This window comes from Microcaecilia unicolor, chromosome 2 (assembly GCF_901765095.1).
Source record: "Microcaecilia unicolor chromosome 2, aMicUni1.1, whole genome shotgun sequence".
NCBI lineage: Eukaryota > Metazoa > Chordata > Amphibia > Gymnophiona > Siphonopidae > Microcaecilia > Microcaecilia unicolor.
In genome coordinates, this window is record NC_044032.1 from 546,877,941 (window position 1) to 546,899,696 (window position 21,756).

The 21,756-nt window shown below is 43.2% G+C and overlaps 1 protein-coding gene across 1 annotated transcript in view; it reads right to left on the reverse strand.

Annotated features, from left to right (window-relative positions):
* GUF1 (GUF1 homolog, GTPase) overlaps positions 1–21,756 on the reverse strand; it is a 127,481-nt gene that overhangs the window by 33,878 nt on the left and 71,847 nt on the right. The window contains exons 11-13 of the mRNA XM_030191345.1: positions 18,048–18,171; positions 14,015–14,147; positions 11,453–11,596 (exon numbers count right to left, since the gene is read on the reverse strand). Coding sequence (XP_030047205.1) covers positions 11,453–11,596; positions 14,015–14,147; positions 18,048–18,171 — 401 coding nt within the window. The remainder of the gene's footprint in view (positions 1–11,452; positions 11,597–14,014; positions 14,148–18,047; positions 18,172–21,756) is intronic.

Consider the following 21,756-nt stretch of genomic DNA (forward strand, 5'->3'; position numbering starts at 1 on the left):
CTGGCGTCTGGACTCACAGCAACAACGACTGATGTCGGTACATCGCCTATCCAAAATGGCGTTGGCGTTTTAATTATAGAAATTATAAGCTCCACCTCTTGAGGCCACGTCATGAACAGCTGATCATGCCGATGAATGGAATTAAAAGAAACAGTTCCAATGGAGATGGGCGTTCAAGCCCTGGGGCTCTACTGTATTCAGACGAAAGATCCATTGAGTTTCTTTTTGTAGCAGTAGTCTATTAATGTTACCTCCACGAGCATTAGGCACAATACAGTCAATCACCATGCATCTTAAAGACTCGATAGAATGTTGATTTTTTTGTGCCAATACATTTATGTTTTCATTCAATCATTTAATCATTGAAAAACAATGCGGCACTTAAGCTTATATATATGAGCACCATTTGGTACTACTGGTTGGCTGGAGGCGATCAATGATTACAAATTAACACAGACCTGTGAGCCATAACAGCAAGTGGCACACATGGACATTCTGAATGTTATGAGATAACCTCTTCAGTCAATAGATTTTTTTATTGCAATATATTTACTTTGTCCAGTTATTGTTGTGTATCTTTACAAATTATTGGAGGACAAGGCTAAGCCATTAATTGTATCTTTTTGTAGTGTTCAGGGAATACAGGCAGTCTATGAGAACAGTGGAGTTGCCTGTAGTTGTTGAACTGATTACTGGTCTCCAGCCAAACAGAATAGTAATGAGTTTGGTCACTTTGAAGCAAAGATGAAGCTGAAAATGGTAGCAACTCTTGGTGAATAGACTCTATCACAATAGACAGCTGGATATGCCATGGAAAATTTTTACATTGGGGTGGCTGTCCACTGGACTGATAGTCTTGCATCAGTTCTCAAATATATTCAAACACAGTTTGCCATCAGACGAAAAACTGTTAGAACAGCAACAGACAATGATTCCAACTTTGTGAAAGCCTTCTCTGTAATTGGACAGCATGCCAGTGATAAAGATGAATTGGCAACACTATTTCTAATGCAGATGATAATGGCAATGATGATGATAAAACATTCTTTGCTATAAGAAAGTCAAATATTTCAGACAGAGATTCCCTTGATCAATACCTGCAGACCCAGTCAAACGGCATCAGTAATATTGCAGGCTGGCAGGAGTACTTTACAGTATTCTGTAATCTACATGTGTAAGTGGGAGCCCCACTTTTTATCAAACTGAACAATCCAATTCCTGATAATGCAGTTGTTGATCACCTTTTCAGCTGTGCTGGATTAATGACTCATAAGCACACTCACACAAGTGACAGTCATTTTCAAAATTTAGTTTTACGAAATGCAATGTGGATTGAATTGTAGAACAATAAAGTTGTTGGGATAAAAATGTTAACAATAGTTGCATTCACTGTTGCGGTACTTTTAATTTTTATTCAAAAAGTATTATATTAAGCAATAACTTTTTTTTACTTTCACTGAAGTAAATTAATGTGTTCATTGTAATTTTACTTTACTATTAAAATATACATTTATTTTTACTTAAGTACTTTGAACAACACAGATTGTGACCACGTCTGTGTTCTGCCTCTGAACATACCTACATGCAGGTTGCATCAAAGTGCAGGCCTTACTGGCACCAAGCACACTTTTATGTGCAAAATCCTTGGAGTAATTTGCCCTTTTGTGTGTGTAAAAAGGCTTTTATATTACAAAAAAAAATCATTTCTAAAATTGCCTCCAAGTGCCTTCTTCAATAAAGATCATTTCCAGGGTTATAGAAAGAAAAAAAATGTCCTTGCTAAACATGTTCTTTAATTTGGTGGGGACGGGGTGGATTAAAATCAGCAAGGCTTTTAAAGTATCTTTCCAGATAATTCCAGCAAAATATAACACACTGCTTTCATTTGAATTCACCAGAACTAAACCTTGCACATAACATGAAAACATGCAGATTTCTTTCTCAGAGTTCTTCCCATCTGATAAGAAAGTGAATTACTCACCTGAGGCAGGTGTTCTCCTAGGACAGCAGGATGACTATCTGCACTGATGGGTGACATCATCTAACACAGCCTGACATGGTAAATAGTGGAGGAGTGGCCTAGTGGTTAGGGTGGTGGACTTTGGTCCTGGGGAACTGAGTTCGATTCCCAGCACAGGCAGCTCCTTGTTACTCTGGGCAAGTCACTTAACCCTCCATTGCCCCATGTAAGCCGCGTTGAGCCTGCCATGAGTGGGAAAGCGCGGGGTACAAATGTAACCAAAAAAAAAAATGCTCCTCAGCGTTCTTCTAGAAGCTTTTGAAGGCAGGCCTTCGTGCCGGCATTATTGAGAGGGGAGTCTCCCACTAGTTCATCTGTACAAGCTTAAGGATTCTGTGCATGGTCACAACGTTCTTTTGGGGAAGAGGGCCATCAAAATGAAGGATGTCCAACTTCTCAACCCTGAGCTCATCTTCAGGCTCTAAATCAAATGGGATGGTCTTAGCCATCTTCCATACAAAGTCGAAAAAGGATAGCTCCTCTGGAGGAGACATTTCTCCTTTCATTTGGAGGGAATGGGTCTGAGAAAGATCAAGGGACCCCCCCCCCCTCCTCCAAGAGGACCTCTGGTGTCTCCTCAGATACCCAGGAGCGGTGAGAATTGGACTCACAAAAAAGTACTCCCCCTAGTAACATCTGCCTTGCACGACTGACGATTGGACTTCTACTGTAATTGTATTATCTATATTAATAAATCCCACCTTGAACGTTCTGAAGCTCACTCCAAGGCAGAGAAGCACAAAAATCCTTTAGTCTTCATAGGCTAGGACCAGTCACCCTCACTCATAGACCCGCCCTCAGCCACGCCCCATCTCTATATAAAAAGCAACACCAACGTTCTATGAAGCCTCCAGCCGGAAGTGTGACGGGGGCGAGATATCCGGTTTCCCTATGAGTGTCTGCCCTGCCCTCTCTGTAACACAGTCAGTGAAGGAAAACAGCAGAGCACGAAATCAAATCGCTGGCTCTGTAACAGTGAAGGACTCAGAGGGGGGAGGGGAGAGAGGCCAGAGGGCAGGGACACACACACTCCCACATGCACACAGAAGAAAACATTGCTAGCCCCCGTTTCATTTGCATCAGAAACGGGCCTTTTTTACTAGTCTGTACATAAAACGCTACCTCAACATTCTGAAGACAACCTGAAGTCATCTGCAAAATCCCTAAACAGTTCGTAAGTTCATGGTGGTGAAGTCATCCAACTCACCATGTCTCTCTGCCCCGCCCTCGAGGGCGGAACACATAGAGTAAAGGGATCCATAAAGGCACCCCTACCAACTGGCAACCCCCTCCAACAAACAACGACCCAGGCAGGGGGAGTGTTTCCGTACTCCTCCCCCTGCCTAGGAATCGCTACAGACTGCTGGCAAACTCCCCAACCACATGACCACAAAAGCCACCCGCAACCCCCCCACACACAAACAAACACATACACACACATAAACACACAAACAAATGCACACACACAAACACACACACACAAACACACACAAAAATGCACACACACAAACACACATAAATACACACACACATAAACACACACACACACATAAACACACACACAAACACACACACAAACACACACACACAAACACACACACAAACACACACACACACATAAACACACACACACATAAACACACACACACACACAAACACACACACACACAAACACACGCAAACACACACACAAACACACGCACACACACACACAAACACACACACATAAACACACACACACAAACACACATAAACACACACACACACACGCAAACACACATAAACACAAACACACGCAAACACACACAAACACACACACATAAACACACACACACAAACACACACACACAAACACACATAAACACAAACACACAAGCACATAAACACACACACGCAAACACACACACACACGCAAACACACAAGCACATAAACACACACACGCAAACACACACACACACGCAAACACACAAGCACATAAACACACACACGCAAACACACACACACACGCACACACACATACACGCACAAACACACACATAAACACACACGCAAACACAAACACACACACAAACACATAAACATACACATACATAAACGCAAACACACACACACAAACACGCAAATGCAAATGCACACACAAACACGCAAATGCAAACACGCAAACGCACACGCAAACACACACACACAAAAAAAACACACACACACAGAAACACAAACACACACAAAAACACACACACAAAAAAAACACACACACACAGAAACACAAACACACACAAAAACACACACACAAAAAAAACACACACACAGAAACACAAACACAAAACACACACACAAAAAAAAACACACACACAGAAACACAAACACAGAAACACACATGCACAAACACACACACACGCAAACACACACGCACAAACACACAAAATGCAAACACACACACACAAACACACAAAATGCAAACACACACACATAAACGCAAACACACATAAACGCAAACACACACACATAAACGCAAACACACACACACAAACACACACACACGCAAACGCACACACACAGAAACACAAACACACAGAAAACATACACAGAAACACACACACAAACTCACACACAGAAACACAAACACACACAGAAACACACACACAGAAACACAAACACAGAAACACAAACACAGAAACACAAACACAGAAACACACGCACAAACACACACACGCAAACACACACACGCAAACACACACACGCAAACACACAAACAAATGCAAACACACACACACAAACACACAAACAAATGCAAACACACACACAGAAACACAAACACAAACACACACAAAACATACACAGAAACACACACACACACAAACAAATGCAAACACACACACATAAACACACACACACATAAACGCAAACACACACACACACACACAAACACACAAACAAATGCAAACACACACACATAAACACACACACACACACGCAAACACACACACACAAACACACACACGCAAACGCAAACACACACGCAAACGCACACACACAGAAACACAAACACAAACACACACAAAACATACACAGAAACACACACACACACAAACTCACACACAGAAACACAAACACACACAGAAACACACACACAGAAACACAAACACACACAGAAACACACGCACAAACACACACGCACAGAAACATACGCACAAACACACACGCACAAACACACACACGCAAACACACAAACAAATGCAAACACACACACATAAACACACACACACACAAACAAATGCAAACACACACACACACAAACAAATGCAAACACACACACACAGAAACACAAACACACACAAACATACACAAACACACACACACACACACACAAAAAAACACACACACACAGAAACACAAACACACACAAACACACACACAGAAACACACACACACACACACATACACACACACACAAACAGCCTCGACGGTGCACCTCTAAGTGCCCCCCCCCCCCGCCGCATCGCCACAACAACCCGTGCAACGGGGCATCAGAAAGCCCCTACCTCCAGTTCCCTCCTCGCCGCATCACTCAACCCCTCCCTCGCCGCCTCACCAAGCCCCTCCCCCCCCACATCGACCGCCTCGCCACCCGCGACCACTAATACAAACTCTGTCCGGCGGCTGCTGCTGCTTCTATTCAGCAGCAGCAGCCCGTACATACAGAAAACAAAAAAACAACCTCCTAAAACGCACCTCCGTGGAGAACCATCTCACATTGGCTGAAGTCTCTGCAGCCGCTCCTCCTCTACCCTCAACGTCAGTGCCCCTGCCGGAAGACCCCGGAGAAACGCATGCTTCTCAACGGAGATGGTTTTAGGAGGATTTTTTTTTTTTTGGTTTTCTTTATGTACGGGCTGCTGCTGCTGAATAGCAGAAGCAGCAGCCGCCGGACACAGTTTGTATTAGCGGTTGCGGGTGGCGAGGGGGTTAAGGGGGGGGCTTGGTGATGTGCCATGGTGGGGGGGGGGGGTCGGGTGATGCGCCGGCTTGGGGGGGGAAGGGGGGTCTCACTGCACATGGGTGGCTGCAGGGGGGGCAGGGAACAGGGAGATAGGGATGGGGCTCCACACACCACATGGGTGCCTGCAAGGGGGACAGGGGATACAGGACGGACACTGCAGGATGGGCAGGGGGGCAGAAGGGTTGGTGGTCATCAGGGGGGACAGGTGGGTCGATGGACATGGCTGGCCACAGGGGAGGAACTGGGAAAAAGGAGAGGAGTGTCCTCAGACATGGGTGGCTGCACAGGAGAGGAGGGTCGCTGGACATGGGTAGCTGCAGGGGGGGCAGGGGGACAGAAGGGTCGCTGGACATGGCTGGCTGCAGGGGGGACAGGGGAGAGAGGAGGGTCGCTGCACATGCGTGCCTGCAGGGGGACAGGAGGGATGCTGAGGGGGGGGGGGGCTGAGACCACATGGGTGGCTGCAGGGGGAGCAGGGGAGACAGGAAGGACGCAGCAGGGGGAGAGGAGGGTTGATGGGCATGGGTGGCTGCAGGGGGATGCTGGACATGGGTGGCTGCAGGGGGATGCTGGACAAGGGTGGCTGCAGGGGGAACACGGGGAGAGGAGGGTCGCTGCACATGCCTGGCTGCAAGGGGGCAGGGGAGAGGGAGGGGGTTCCTCACACCACACACGCAGTCACTTATTCTCTGTCTGCCACATACACTCTTACTCACACACTCACTGTCTTTGTCCCTCTCTCTCACACAGTGTCACACAGAAACACAAACACTGTCTCTCACACACTCTCTCTCTCGCACAAACACATACACTCTGTCTCTCTCTCTCTCTCACATTCTCTCTCTGACACACAAGCTCCATCTCTCACACACGCTCTTTCTGAAACATACACTCCAAGGAAAACCTTGCTAGCGCCCATTTCATTTCTAACAGAAACGGGCCTTTTTTTACTAGTAATTCAATAACTGTTTATTTAAAAAAGTTGTTTTCATATTTAAGGTCAGCTGTTGCATAAAAACTCAACATAGCACAATGTTTCGACCCACAGGAGTCTACAAAGAAAAAAAACCCAAAATGGGTCGAGTCTTTTATGCAACAGCTGAGGTTTTTTTTTTTTTTAATACAACAGCAACATACAAACTCATATGTGTTTTATGAATAAAAGCACTATTTTATATATATATTTTTTGTCCCAGTGTTTTGTTGAGCCTTCCTCCGTTTCCACGGACCCTGAGGCAGTAAACGAAACTCTGGCCATAGTCGGCCATTGGCTGAGTGAAGACGCTGTGTACCTACATAAGTTAAGTGAAAGATTTCATAAAGCACATATATTTAACACTTCATGGAGGTTTTTTGAGCCAGTGACGACAACGAGAACTCTTTAAATTAGTGGAACATTCAATCCGCTTTCAAGGAGTTGGTTGAGGCTTTTTCCTCCAATAGAGGGTTCTCTCTAGTATTTGAGGAATCTCACTCACATGGTAATATACCCACACACGGAGGGGATTTGTTTTGTTTAGTGAATTCATATTATAGTGCCATCTAGTAGCCACTGGAAATTGTCATAAACATTTTTTTGAATCTCCTATGTATGTTAATAGTAACATCATCAATTTTTTTAATATAAATTCAATGACTAATTTTTTTATTTAGTTCATCAGTTTGGCTTTATGTTCATATGTATCCTTACTTTGTATCTTGTATAATTTTAATTGTGTTATCATTTATTAATGCATTTTATATATATTTTTTAGATTTATTACCCCTGATGCAGGTGGGTGCCGAAACATGGCTGTGTTGGGTCGAAGTGCTAATAAATTTTATCCTGGTTGCCATATTGGTGTTTGTTGGTGCTTTTATTGCTGGCCCTCCTAGAGTGGCACTTCAGGTGGTGTTTCATTTGACTTTCACTGCCTCTTTGACATGTCTTCCTGAGGGACATGGGCCTCTTGCACCTGGGACACTTCTTAAGGAAAGGGGATTTTTTTGAAACATAGTCAAAGCAAAATTAAGTGATTCAATAGTGAAAAATTCCCTGACTGGTTGCCTGATGCAATCTACTGGGCTGCAGAAAAGAAAGGAAAAAAAGTGCCCAAAAATATAACTAAGAAAATAAAAACAGAAGAGTACTGACAATGGCCTGGTACAAGGAATACACAATATATGCAATCGCAATAGAAAACTGTCAGAGATGTGAGTTGTTGGGGACGAAAAAAAACATGTCCACATTGCTCTGTGGAAAACAACAGACTGAGCTGGTCCCACATGACGACAGTGGGTGGAAAGGTGTGCACAATGTTGGGGATCACTTACCAAGCCAGGTCAGATGACATCACCCATCAATGTGGACATTACATCCTGCTTGTCCTCGGAAAAGAAAAAAAAAAACTACACCTAGTTTGAAAGTGTATTACTATGAGAATTCTTCCTTCTGAAAGAATAAGGAGTAATTTTCAGCAGCAGTGGCAGTGCACAGTTTAAATTAAACAATAACACAGGCCTGAACTAAATGTATAAATTATCCATATGGCGGCTGAATATCACCATTTTGGAAGAAATTTTGATGACATTTTCATGTATATGTAAATGTAAAATATCACTTATAAAATTACCCCCATGTAAATGTATGCGAATGTATGACAAGTACAGGGATGTCCATTGGTGGATTTAAGGTAGACTATGAGCAAAGTCACAATTCACATGTGCACTTTATAAAATACTAGTAAAAAAGGCCCGTTTCTGACTCAAATGAAACGGGCGCTAGCAAGGTTTTCCTCGGAGTGTGTATGTTTGAGAGAGTGTGTGTGAGAGTGACTGTGCGTGTGTGTGTGACAGAGAGTGAGACTGCATGTGAGTGTGTCTGTGAGAGAGTGTGTGTGTGAGAATGAGAGTGTGCGCCATGGGGCCTCCCTCCCTCCGAGTTCCAGGGTCGTTCCCCCTCCCTCCCTCCGAGTTTCAGGGTCGTTCCCCCTCCCTCCCTCCGGGTTCCAGGGTCGTCCCCCTCCATCCCTCCGAGTTCCAGGGTTGTCATCCCTCCCTCCCTTCCAGTTCCAGCACCCCTCCCTCTGAATTTTAGAAGTCATCTTCACTTACAAAGTCGGGGTTACGGCGGCCGTCAGCAGCGGTAAAAGGCGTGCAGGCTCGGCCCTTCTCTCTCTCTCAGCTCTGGTCCCGCCCTCATTTCCTGTTTCCGCAAGGGCGGGACCAGAGCTGAGAGAGAGAGAAGGGCCGAGCCTGCACGCCTTTTACCGCTGCTGACGGCCGCCGTAACCCCGACTTTGTAAGTGAAGATGACTTCTAAAATTCAGAGGGAGGGGTGCTGGAACTGGAAGAGAGGGAGGGACGACGTCACCCTCTTGTGTGTGACGTCGCGGTCCGTTGCCTGGCAACTCTGCAGCGTTCCCTTCCAATGATTGGTCACTGCTGTTTGTGACGAACCCGGAAGTACGTGACGTCAATTCAGGAGATGGATACAGCAGAAGCACGAACCCTTCAAAGCTTCACTTTTACGGAGTCTGCTTCAGAACGTTGGAGGTGCTTTTCATTATATAGGACATGGTTTGGGTGTATTTTACACATGACCATTTACACCTGCTTCTAACAAGTTCATTTTAGGTATGATTTCTGCAAGATTTGTGTTGGTACTTTTTCACAGGTGCCTATCAGGCTTATTTTCGAAAGAGATCGCCGGCGATCTTCCGACACAAATCGGGAGATGGCCGGCCATCTCCTAAAACCGGTCAAATCGGTATAATCGAAAGCCGAGTTTTGGACACACTCGCCGGCATTCCGTCGCGGAGGCGGCTAAACTTCAAGGGGGCGTGTCGGCAGGGTAGTGAAGGCGGGATGTGGGCGTGCTTACGAGATGGTCGGCTTCAGCTGATAATGGAAAAAAGAAAACCGGCGATGACGAGCATTTGGCCGGTTTTACTTGGTCTATTTATTTTCACAACCAAGTCTCAAAAAGATGCCCAAACTGACCAGATGACCACCGGAAGGAATCGGGGATGACCTCCCCTTACTCCTCCAGTGGTCACCAACCCCCTCCCACCCAAAAAAAAAAAAAACTTTAAAACATTTCCTTCCTAGGAGGGCAAGCTAGTCGGCCAGCTCATTAAAAAAAAAGGATCTTGCTGATCAGTTATGTTATAACTTACTTGTTCTGGAGTGCTGTATTTTGTGATACTGTTTTGAGAAATGTTCAAGAAAGACTTCATACAAATTAAAAAAGTCCCTGCCGTTCATTTTCCCTTGATGGCTGTCCCTGACGTGCACTTCCCTTAATAGCAGTCTTTCTCTTGATGGCCGTCTTTCTCTTCGAAAGTGCACTTCTCTTAATGGCCGGCTTTCTCCCCAAACAGGGAAATCAAAACAGTTTTTGCTCACAGTTTTTTTTAGTAGTAATAGTGGGATTTGAACCAGCCACCTCTGCCACAGCTCCACTTACTTGGCTGTCTCTCCCTTTTGATTATACCCCTTCAGGTCTCTCTCAGCCAATCACAGTGCATTAAGCTGTCTGTGAGTGGCTGAGAGAGACCTGGAGGAGTATAATCAAAAGGGAGAGGCACCCAAGTAAGTGGAGCTGTGGCCAAGTGGTTACATCACTGGTCTTGTAATGCAGAGGTGGCTGGTTCAAATCCCACTGTTACTACAAAAAAAGAAGTGTGCAAAAACTTTTGATTTCCCTGTTCAGGGAGAAAGACAGCCATTAAGAGAAGTGCACTTTCAGAGAGAAAGACGGCCATCAAGAGAAAGACGGCTATTAAGAGAAGTGCACGTCAGGGACGGCCATCAAGGGAAAATGCATGGCAGGGACTTTTTTCATTTGTATGAAGTCTTTCTTGAACATTTCTCAAACAGTATCACAAAATACAGCACTCCTGAACAAGTAAGTCATAACATAACTGATCAGCAAGATCTAAACATCCAGAAGTACCAGTGCACTACGAATGCTGGCCCCTCCCACAGCCAAATGCCTTGGATTTGGCCGGTTTGAGATGGCCGGTTCCAGTTTCCATTATCGCTGAAAAACAAAGTCGGCCATCTCAAACCCGGCGATCTGTGGCATTTGGCCGGCCCCAACCGTATTATCGAAATAAAAGTTGGCCGGCCATCTTTTTCGATAATACGGTTCCGGCCAGCTGTCAGGGCGCCGCCAAAATAGATCGCCGGCGATTGATTTCGCCGGCGCCGTTTATGCCCCTCTATATGTCCTTATAAAACAGGCTACAAATGGGTGCATTCTTGCCCTCTCAATCTAGGCAATCTGTTATAAAATTACCCTCTATACAGATAATTTCATGGTACCCTGCCTTATTCTACTTTCTTACTCTGTGGACAGTATTGAGGCAGCTAAACCCGTTTTCAGCTTGTTACTATCAGTATAGTAACTGAACATAGATAGATGGGTATTGACCACACAATGTCCACAAACCTGACATAAAGTAATTATCTTTCCAACATATTCTTCGGGTGTTATAAGTGTTCCTAAAACCATGGGCTCCAAGTATTGTGACACCTGGGATTTATCGGGAAATTCAGTAGGGTTGACAATGGTAACCTCTTCTTTGCCAAACTCCTGCAAAACAAAATGTTATTCATGTGGTCAACCAAGTACTTTGAGGACGTCTGCTACAGTCGATAGCATGTAATCTGTTAGACACTGCCATTTATTTCTCTGCTATAGAAAAAGCCTTCCAAACCTGTCTTGGTGACCCTAGATATCCAAGATCTCTTCCAAAATCTTTTACAGTACAGATTTTTAGTATCTCCAATTTGTCTCCATTCAGACCTCTGACAATTCTCACCTTATCCTGCCAAGACCTGCCTTTAGTCCAGGAGTTGATCTGATATAAGTTAGAATAATTAATTCAATCATTCTGTTACACCAAGGTGCACTTGTCATGTTGGTATCTTCCAAGGATGAAATTCACTTCACTATCACTGATCCTTGTATTAAATATTTTGTAAAATGTGTTTTCATATGTGAAATATCTTACTTTCATTGATACCTACTGCAATTCCAACCAGAAAGGCCTTCATAGAGTGATATGAAGTGAGAAAGTACAGAATGATGGATTTGGGGTACAGGAATCCAAAGGAGTTGTATGTGATAGGGGGAATAAAAGATTGCAAAACATGTGACAAAGTGGTATTCAAAGCCAAAAGAATGCAAGGCTACAAAGAGAAGAGCATAATACTAATGTACAGATTTTAGATGAGGCCTTACTTGGAGTACTTTGTCAGTTTTAGAGGCTGTATTTAACTAAAGATATAAAGAGACTGGAAACAATCTAAAGGAAAGTGACCAAAATGGTATGAGGTCTGTGCCAGAGGACATTTGAGAAAACCTAAATATGCACACCACATAGGAGAGGAGGGAAGAGGAGACATGATACGGATGTTTATATACACAAAAGATGTTAAATGAGCAAATGGATCTTTTTCAAAGAAGGAGAAACCATAGAAACAGAGAACATGAAATACAGTTGAAGGGAGGTAAACTTAAAAGCAACATCAGGAAATATTTTTTCATAGAAAGGATGGCGGACACTTGAAATGCCCTCTTGGTGGAAGCAGGTGAAGACCAAAACAGTAATGGAATTCAAAAATGGTGGGTTAAACACAAAAGGATCCCTAAATGACAAGGGGATGGAATCCAAGTGTTAAGTATTCCTATCTAAATCAAAAGTTAAATAACATTATGCACTTCATAAAAGGAATTTGGGGGGGGGGGAGAGAACTTTCATGGGACAACCCTAAACAAAGACACGGGGGGGGGGGGGAGGTAGATACTGCACAGAGGGGCAGTTACAACCCCAATCACTTGGGTGGACTAGATGGACTAAACTGGTCTTTCTGTGCTGTCATTTACTATGTTACTACAATATTTGATTGTCTTTAACATAGTTTCATCTGATGATGCATTTCTATCTCACTCATCTGTGTCTACTGCTGCCATTTCTATGGAAGCCATTTCCTGTTCCAGATTTCTCTGCACTAGTTTTGACAGTTTAAAAGAATCTGTACATATGATGAACGTACAGTATCTAATACTGGAGAACGGGAGGGAGCAACTAAAGCATAAGCAGCACTGTAAAATGCAATTCTATGAGCCACTGCCTCATACATATTCTCTCCATTGCATCCCCTGGACACCCCATGAGCAACTATTTATTAAAGCAGCAGTTGAGAATTGGCCTAAAAGATGGTGTTAAAACTCTAGACTCAGGAGATCCCAGATCCGGGATCCTGCTGCATAGCTGAAGTAACATACATAGCAATATATACACAGTAGATGCCGACAGATAAAGATCTGCAAGGTCCGTCCAGTCTGCCCAACAGATAAACTCATAGCATACGGTGGAACTAAGCGTGTTTCTGAACTAGGGCTCGTGACCTCCTTAAAGAAAGGGCTGAACCAATTTTATTTACAGAACTAAATTTTACCCTCTTATACTGGGAGGGGAATGCATGTAAACAGGGCAACTGCATAAGTGAGATACAGAAAAAAATTGAGCATAATAGGCATGATATTTAGAAAATTATTTTTTTTACATGCGCAAAGAACTATAAGCCAGTAACTGCAGCAGTAAAGATGTTCTGATACTGATTGAATGCCGCATATGATAATCAAGATTCTTCTCATCACATCATTTATCTAAAGGAGACTACAAATATCTCATTTGTGGATAAATACATGTAGAAGAGGAGGGAAGAAAACAATCCCAGCTCATGTAACCTGATTACCATTTCATTGCAAAAGAGTACAGCTACACACAAGATAAGATCAATATGAAGTCATATGCTATTACACAGACATCACACACAGAACATGTGTTACATATAAAAATGATTTTCTGAGAAGACTTAAATTTGTTATAATCCCAGGCAAGGGCTTACAGTGTGGGGGTTGTTTGTATGTTTACAAGAGAATTGGGTTAAGGCTGCTGTTCGTTTCAAGCTCCATTAAATAGGTCCATCATAAGCAAAGTACCTTTATCAGTTTTGCTGAAGAAAGAACAGCCTTGTATGGAACAGTAGGTGCAGTCATGATGACTGATGCATTGTACTCCTGCTCCAAACGCTGATTAAATACTTCCATGTGTAAAAGACCCAGAAAGCCCAACCTGAAACAAAAACAAACCAAAACATTTTGTTATATATCTCCATTTCTTAACATACTGTCTTTTTTTATTCATTAAGGGGCACTTTTACAAAGGCACAGGAGGGCTAACGTGCAGATAGCACATGCCAAATCAGCACTACCGCCGGGCTAGCGTGGCTCTGGCAAAAATTAAGTTTGGCGCACGCCAAATCCTGCGGTAGAAAATATTTTTCTATTTTCTACTGCGGGTGGTGGGGGTATTCCTGGCGGTAATCAGCAGTTGGTGCACGTTGCATGGTTATTGTGCGTGAGCCCTTACCACTAAGTCAATGGGTGGCGGTAAGGGCTCAGGCCGTAAATAGGCCCACTTTTAATTTCAGCGCACACCTATTTCCCGGCCCATTAAAAAAAGCCCCTTTTCCCAGCCATGGTAAGAAAAATAGCCCAACAGGCGCCCAACACTATCATAGTCCACTTTTTTTTTTTTTTACTGCTATATTATTTAGCTTGTTTGGCGGAAATAAGAGAAGAAACCCATTATCTCCAATCTTCTAATTTTCTAACAGCTATCTTTGGGGTCCTTTTAGTAAGGTGCACTGAAAAATGGCCTGCACTAGTGTAGGCATGTGATTTGGATGTGCACGCCTGTAAAAAATGGGGTTTTTTGGGGTGGGGGGGGGGGGGGGAGGGACGGGACAAAAATGGACTTGCGGCAAAATGAAAATTGGCACACATCCATTTTGGGTCTGAGACCTTACCACCACCCATTCACTTAGCGGTAAGGTCTCACGCGTTAAACAAGTGGTAATCGTCAACACGTGTACAATGCCAATTACTGCCTGGTTAGCGCTGTGTGCCGGAAAATAAAATATATTTTCCAGAGCACATAAAAAATGAAATTACCGCCCAGGTCACGTGGTAGCCAGGCGATAGTTCCAAACTGGAGCATGTTGGGCAAGCGTAGGAGCCTACGCAGCTTAGTAAAAGGGCCCCTTTGTGTGGTAATACATGGGAAGGTGAAAAGAAAAAAACTTTATGTATTTATAGCCAAACATACCCACAAAAATACATAAAATAAAGAACCATAAGATTTCATTCACAACTAGGTGAGGACATTCCCCCCCCCCCCCCCCCCCCCCTATTTCTAGGCATACCAGATGCGTCCCTTCAATTATCTTTTTTGATGAAATAAGTATAACACAAGAGTAAATAGTTATACTTATTACAAAAGTCAATTTAAATCCAGCAAAGATTCAAAGCCATTTCCCTGTTTAAAGCAGTTCTTTGTGTAGAAATGACAGTTTTGTAAGGGGCCCTTTTACTAACCTGCGTAGGCACCTATGCACGCCCAACGCGCGCCAATTTGGAGTTACCACGTGACCCTTGCAGTAATTTCAATTTTGGCACGTGCCCGCTACGCGCATCTGAAAAATATTTTTTATTTTCTGGCCCGTGTAGACATTACCGCCCGGTTACCGCGTGAGACCTTACTGCTAGGTCAATGGCTTGCGGTAAGGTCTCAGACCCAAAATGGACCTGCGGCAATTTTCATTTTGCCGCACATCCATTTTCGGCAAAAATTTAAAAAGGCATTTTTTGTAGGTGTGCTAAAAAAATAATTCTGCATGCGCACAAAACACGCGTCTACACTATCGCAGACCATTTTTCAGCGCACCTTAGTAAAAGGACCCCTAGGTTTGTGGGTGTACAGCTTGTATACATTCAAGGTTACTTGCTATTTGAAGAGGCATGCCTGAGGGCAGCATGTAGCAGGGGGTTTGCAAGTACACAAGTACTGGGTGAAAATGCAAACAAGTGCATGCAATTTAATCCAGAAAATGTGTGTACCTCAAATAGGTGTAAATCTAAGTTTAGTTTTCCTGAGACTTTGTTTTTGAAAATGTGACAGACCACACAAAAGCTTGCATACGTTTAATCTACCTATGTGTTTTCATTATGAAATTATCCCCTTAAAGTTTATTACATTAATGTATTAATTATTATAAAAAATGAATTTGCAATTTAACCTAACTTTATGAGAAAAAGTTGCAGGGATAAAAACACAAAATCTGATTTTTCTTAATCTGCTTTTTCATATCATTTGCAAGAGCTATCATGGTAACATAGTAACTGATTGCAGATAAAGACCTCAATGGTCCATCCAGTCTGCCCAACAATCACACTCATTATCTAGTCATGATTGATATAAAATAATTGATCATGGTCTCTCTTGGCATTTCTGGGACTTAAGACTGTAGAAGTCCGCTCGACCCTGCCCTTAGGTTCCAACCACTGAAGTTGCTGTGGAAGCCCACTCCAGTCTATCCAAATCCATCTTTTGATTTGCAGGACACAGACTATAAAAGTCTGCCTGGCCCTGTAGTTATATTCCAAATTACTGGAGTTTCCATCGAAGCTCCCTCGAGCCCATTCTAAACTGGTTTGCCATCAATAGGACCCACACCGTACAAGCTTGATTTTTTTTTCCACAGCCAGAGCCACCATCATAAGCACTACTCGACATGCAAACACACAAACATTTAATTTTTTTATACTATTCATTTTCTAATTAGAGATACTCTGTGTTCATCCTACGCCTTTTCTAATTGTCATTTTTTTCCCCCACTACCTCCCTTGGGGAGGGCGTTCCAGGCACCAACCACCCTCTCCGTGAAAAGAATTTCCTGACATCACTCTTAAATCTGCCACCCCGCAACCTCAATTGTAAAGGTCTGAAATACAAATCAATATACGCCTCCAGCTTCTCCTGAATATGTACCCAGCTATGAAACTTATTGCCAAAAGACCTGGAATTCATAGAGTGTAGGAGTGGCCTAGTGGTTAGGGTGGTGGACTTTGGTTCTGGGGAACTGAGGAACTGAGTTTGATTCCCGGCACAGGCAGCTCCTTGTGACTCTGGGCAAGTCACTTAACCCTCCATTGCCTGCCGCATTAAGCCTGCCATGAGTGGGAAAAGCGCGGGGTACAAATGTAACAAAAAAAAAAAAAGTGATGCATGTAGAAAAGAGGAACCTAAATTATAGCTACATGATGTAAGGTTCCACATTAGGAGTCACCACCCAGGAAAAGGATCTAGGTGTCATCGTTAATATGTTGAAACCCTCTACTCAGTGTCAAGTGGAGGCTAAGAAAGCAAATAGAATGTTAGGAATTATTAGGAAAGGAATGTAAAACAAAAATGAGAATGTTATAATGCCTTTGTATTACTCCATGCTGCGACCGCACCTCGAATATTGTGTGCAGTTTTAGTCACCGCATCTCAAAAAAAAGATAGAGCGGAATTAGAAAAGGAACAGAAAAGGACAGCGAAAATGATAAAAGGGATGGGACAACATCCCTATGAGGAAAGGCTAAAGAGGCTAGGGTTCTTAAGCTTGGAGAAGAGTCGATTGAGGGTAGATATGATAAATGATTTTGTAGTGAGAAGATTAAAAGTAAGCTTTAAGACAACCCAGGAATAAGATCTTTGAAGTCAAAATGATGAAATATTTTGACATCCACCAGGCAGTACTTAAAGATCTGGGTTTTCTAGCCCATTATAAACCATAAAATTGTACTCCTTTGTTTTCAGCAGTCCACCTCTCCCTGTCTCTCACCCACCCAGCTTCCCCTGTTTCTCACCTAACCCACCCAACCAACCCTCTTCCTGTGAGACTGTCATTGGAATGCTTTTGTGTTTCACTTACATATTCTGATATTTGTCAACATTTGCTTATTTCTGATCTGAAGAAGGGTTACCTTTGAAAGCTAATCAAACATGTATTAAGTTAGTCCAATAAAAAAAAATGTATCACCTTATTTTCTTTTCTATGTTTTGTTTTACTTCTATTTATTACCTTTAAAAGTGGTCTAACACGGCCACCTCATCACTTTACTCCTTTAAACCAGATATAAGCCTCACCTCCAGCCAGCTCCCAAGGCTGCACTGCTGTCTCGATGCACTGTGACGCTGGAATCATTCAAAGTTAGTTTTTCTATAGCACTTTTCAAGTTGCTATGATCTGACTGATCCACTGGATACATACCTGTCAAAACAGAATAAAGGGATGAAGGATAGAGGGGTGATCAAACTATGTCTTACCAACAAGATGCAGCCCCTCACTTGCTGCTTAGAACCAACTGCAGGATGATGGCAAACTACACTAGATGTATTTTAATAAAGCTGCTTTAAGGTCCATTTATTACAGTTATGCTCATCAGAAATATCAACAACAAAAAGTCCAATTGATACTTGTTCTGTATACTATACAGCACCCAGTGCCAGCAGCTGTACTGGTCCAGAAGAAAACTTGATGCTCTGCAGGTTATGAAGCTTAAATTGAACCAAAATAAGAATTATCCAAAGGTGGTGTCATACACAAGATTCAGGGAGCACACAGACCAGTTCTTTTGATGTAGTTAAGTCTTTTCGAGAGACAGAGTTCGAGAGAGAGAGACTTGTGTGGTCCCAAGATCATTTGAACATCCAGAACTCTCTTTAGGATGGAGCACCAAATGTAGCACTGGAATATGGGAATCAACATTCTATTACTGTACCAGGTATGCTTCTTATCCAACGCTCCTGAAACACATCCCTTACTCACCTCACCTCTCTTCCTCCTAGTCTTTCACTTTCTCCTCCAACTTCTATCCTCTACCTGATTTGACTTCACCCACCTTGTCTTTCCTGGCTGTCACCCCTCCTCCCATATTGTGCCCCCACCTTTTAAAGGCCTAGAAGTCAGGAAGGAATACTCCTGAGCTTTCACATCTGATGGAAAAATTATATCTTACCTGATATATTTTTTTTCTTGAATCACAGCAGATGAATCCAGAGACGTGGGTTATAACCATCTACCAGCAGGTGGTAGAGTACAATACTGAACTCTGATATAGGACGATATTTATTTATTAGGATTTATTTACCGCCTTTTTGAAGGAATTCACTCAAGGCGGTGTACAATAAGGATAGATCAAGCATGAGCAATAGACAATTACAGCAGTAAAAATATTCAAAAACAATACAAAATATGGCAAGGGATACTATCTACAATGTCATGCAATATGTAATAGAACATTATTTCCAGTACTTGAAAAATATTTTTGTACCTTTAGCACCAGGGTTTTCCTGGTGGTAATCGGGCAGTGCCTCACACTGCCTGGTCACCACCAGGTTAGGGCAGGAGCCCTTACCACCTCCTAAATAGGTGGCGATAAGGACTCCCCCAAGGAAATGGCTGTGCGGCAAGTGTTTAACTTACCACATGGCCATTTCCGTTTAAAAAAAAAAAAAAAAGCTTTTTACCTGCCGCGGTAAAAGGGGGCCTCGGCATGCGGCAAATCAATGCGCCAATGCCACCACAGGGCCCCTTTTAACATAGCTTGGCAAAAGGGGCCCCAAGTGAAAAAAAAGTCATCCCTCTCCAACTCTGGGTCTAACTCTGTAGCCCTGGAAAAAGTTAGGAGGCAGTATCCTTCATAAAGGAAGGACTGGGGAGGGCAGCTGGCAACCTTAACCTTTAGGCTAAAGAGCCAAGGGGGAAATGTGCAGCGATGGAGGGGCCCATACTTAAAAAAAAAATACATGAATAAAGAAAAGAAATAAAACTTTAAAAAAATTACTGGTAGATTTCAAGTGTGCTCCAATATAAGATCTCAATGAAGACTTTAGACATAGTGCAAAGTATGCAGCCTGCTTAGTCAGTATTTTCAATAACAAAGCAGAAGGATACACATATCATGGCCCTTTCCTTCCTCACAACCAAAATAACCCAAGAAACAATTAAACCCTGTGAAAACTAACAGCAACAAACCTAAATGGCCAAATCAGCTGAAAAAAACTAGAAAGGCAATCACTTAGGGTGGGCCTCTGGATTCATCCACTATGAGTCAAGGAAAGAAAATTATCAGGTAAGACATAATTTTTCCTTCTTTTTCATCAAGTAGATGAACCCAGAGACAAGTAGGTTGTAGCAAAGCAATCAATTAGGGTGAGTGCTGGAAACACCAGCAGAAAGGACTGCAGCTCAAAGGATACCTCCAATCTGGCTGCAATATCCAGTTAACAATGTCTGGAAAATGTATGCAGAGAGGACCAAGTAGCACACCAACAAATGTCATCCAATGAAGAGGACCAAGTCTCTGCCCAGGAGTCCACCTTCAAGGCACCCAGGGGCTGCTTGCCCGAAGAATATATGCAGATGAAATGGACTCTCTAATCCACCATGCAATAGTCGATTTAGAGGCTCCTTTACCCTTCTTAGGCCCTCCAAAGAGCACAAACAAATGATCTGAGTGGCAGAACTCATTAGAAACCTCTAGTTACTGGAAGACCACACGATGGATAACCAGGAAGCACAAGGCGGTAAAGTCTGCCGGGCAGTCTTCCCTCTTGAAGGAAGGTACAACAGATGGTTTATATGGAAAGCCAAAATAAACTTTGGTAGAAACGAAGGTACAGTACGAAGAGACATACCTGCTTCCGTAAAGGAAAGAAATGGATCCCTGCAAGACTAGGTCTGCAGCTCAGAGATATGCCTGGCTGAAGAGAGCAGAAGAGACATGGGAACAGAACCAGGTTCTTTAGAAACCAGAAGGGAGACGTCCAAAATTTAAAGTTATGGCTACTAGACGATTAACTAGTGGCATCTAGTAGCCATACTTTCTACTGTAAATAAAAAGGTCTTTTTCAAGACTGGAACATTTACTCACAAGAGACTCTATCCTGTATGTATTGTCCACTAACCCCCTTAGACAAATTATCCAGACTCCTGAAGAAGGCACTTCCAGGGCCGAAACAGGGTACCTAATAAATTTAACTTCAAATTTTGGACATCTCTGGTCTGGTTTCTAAAGAGCCTGGTTCTGTTCCCACTCCTATTCTGCACCTGAGATCATTTGTGGGACATTGTTGTTCTTATCCACCTTGGTGTTTTGTTGCTCCTGAATGAAGAGACCATCATGAGAAAAAACATCTTTAAGGTGATGTCTTGAACCATAGCCTCTCTCTATATGGCTTGAAGGGAGCCCTTTGAAGGGCATTAAGGACCAAGCTGAAGTTCCAAGGAGGACAAGGAGCACGTAGAGGAAGCCCACAAGGGGTCATACAGCAAACCTGCCAAATAGGCCAGCCCGACCTCCAACAAAGGCAGAGAACTGAATCAAATCCTCGGCCAAAGAAGACTTCTGGACCCAACTTAAAGCACGGGTCGCATAAGAGCCACAAACCGTAGCCTGTAACCACAGAGCAGCCATCACAAAGGACAGCTTAATGGAGGATGCCAACATCTTATTTTGTACATCCTTAAGGACCATGCCGCCCTCCACAGGCAAGGTAATCTTCTTCATAACCGTGGTGATCAAAGAGTCCACTCTAGGCAGCTGCAAAGACTCCAACTCCTCCGTAGGTAGTGGGTACAGCCTAGCCATTGCCCATGCCACTCACAGTCCCACTTCAGGGGTGTCCCACTGAACTGAAATAGAGACCTTTATAGAAGCATGAAATGAAAGGAGGTCCACGACATCATGGGATAAGCAGTAGCCTAAGAAGAGAGAGGTTCAGGTGAAGATATATTAAGAACCTCCAACAACCTGGCTATCAGCTAGGCCAATTCCTCCTTCATGAACAGCCA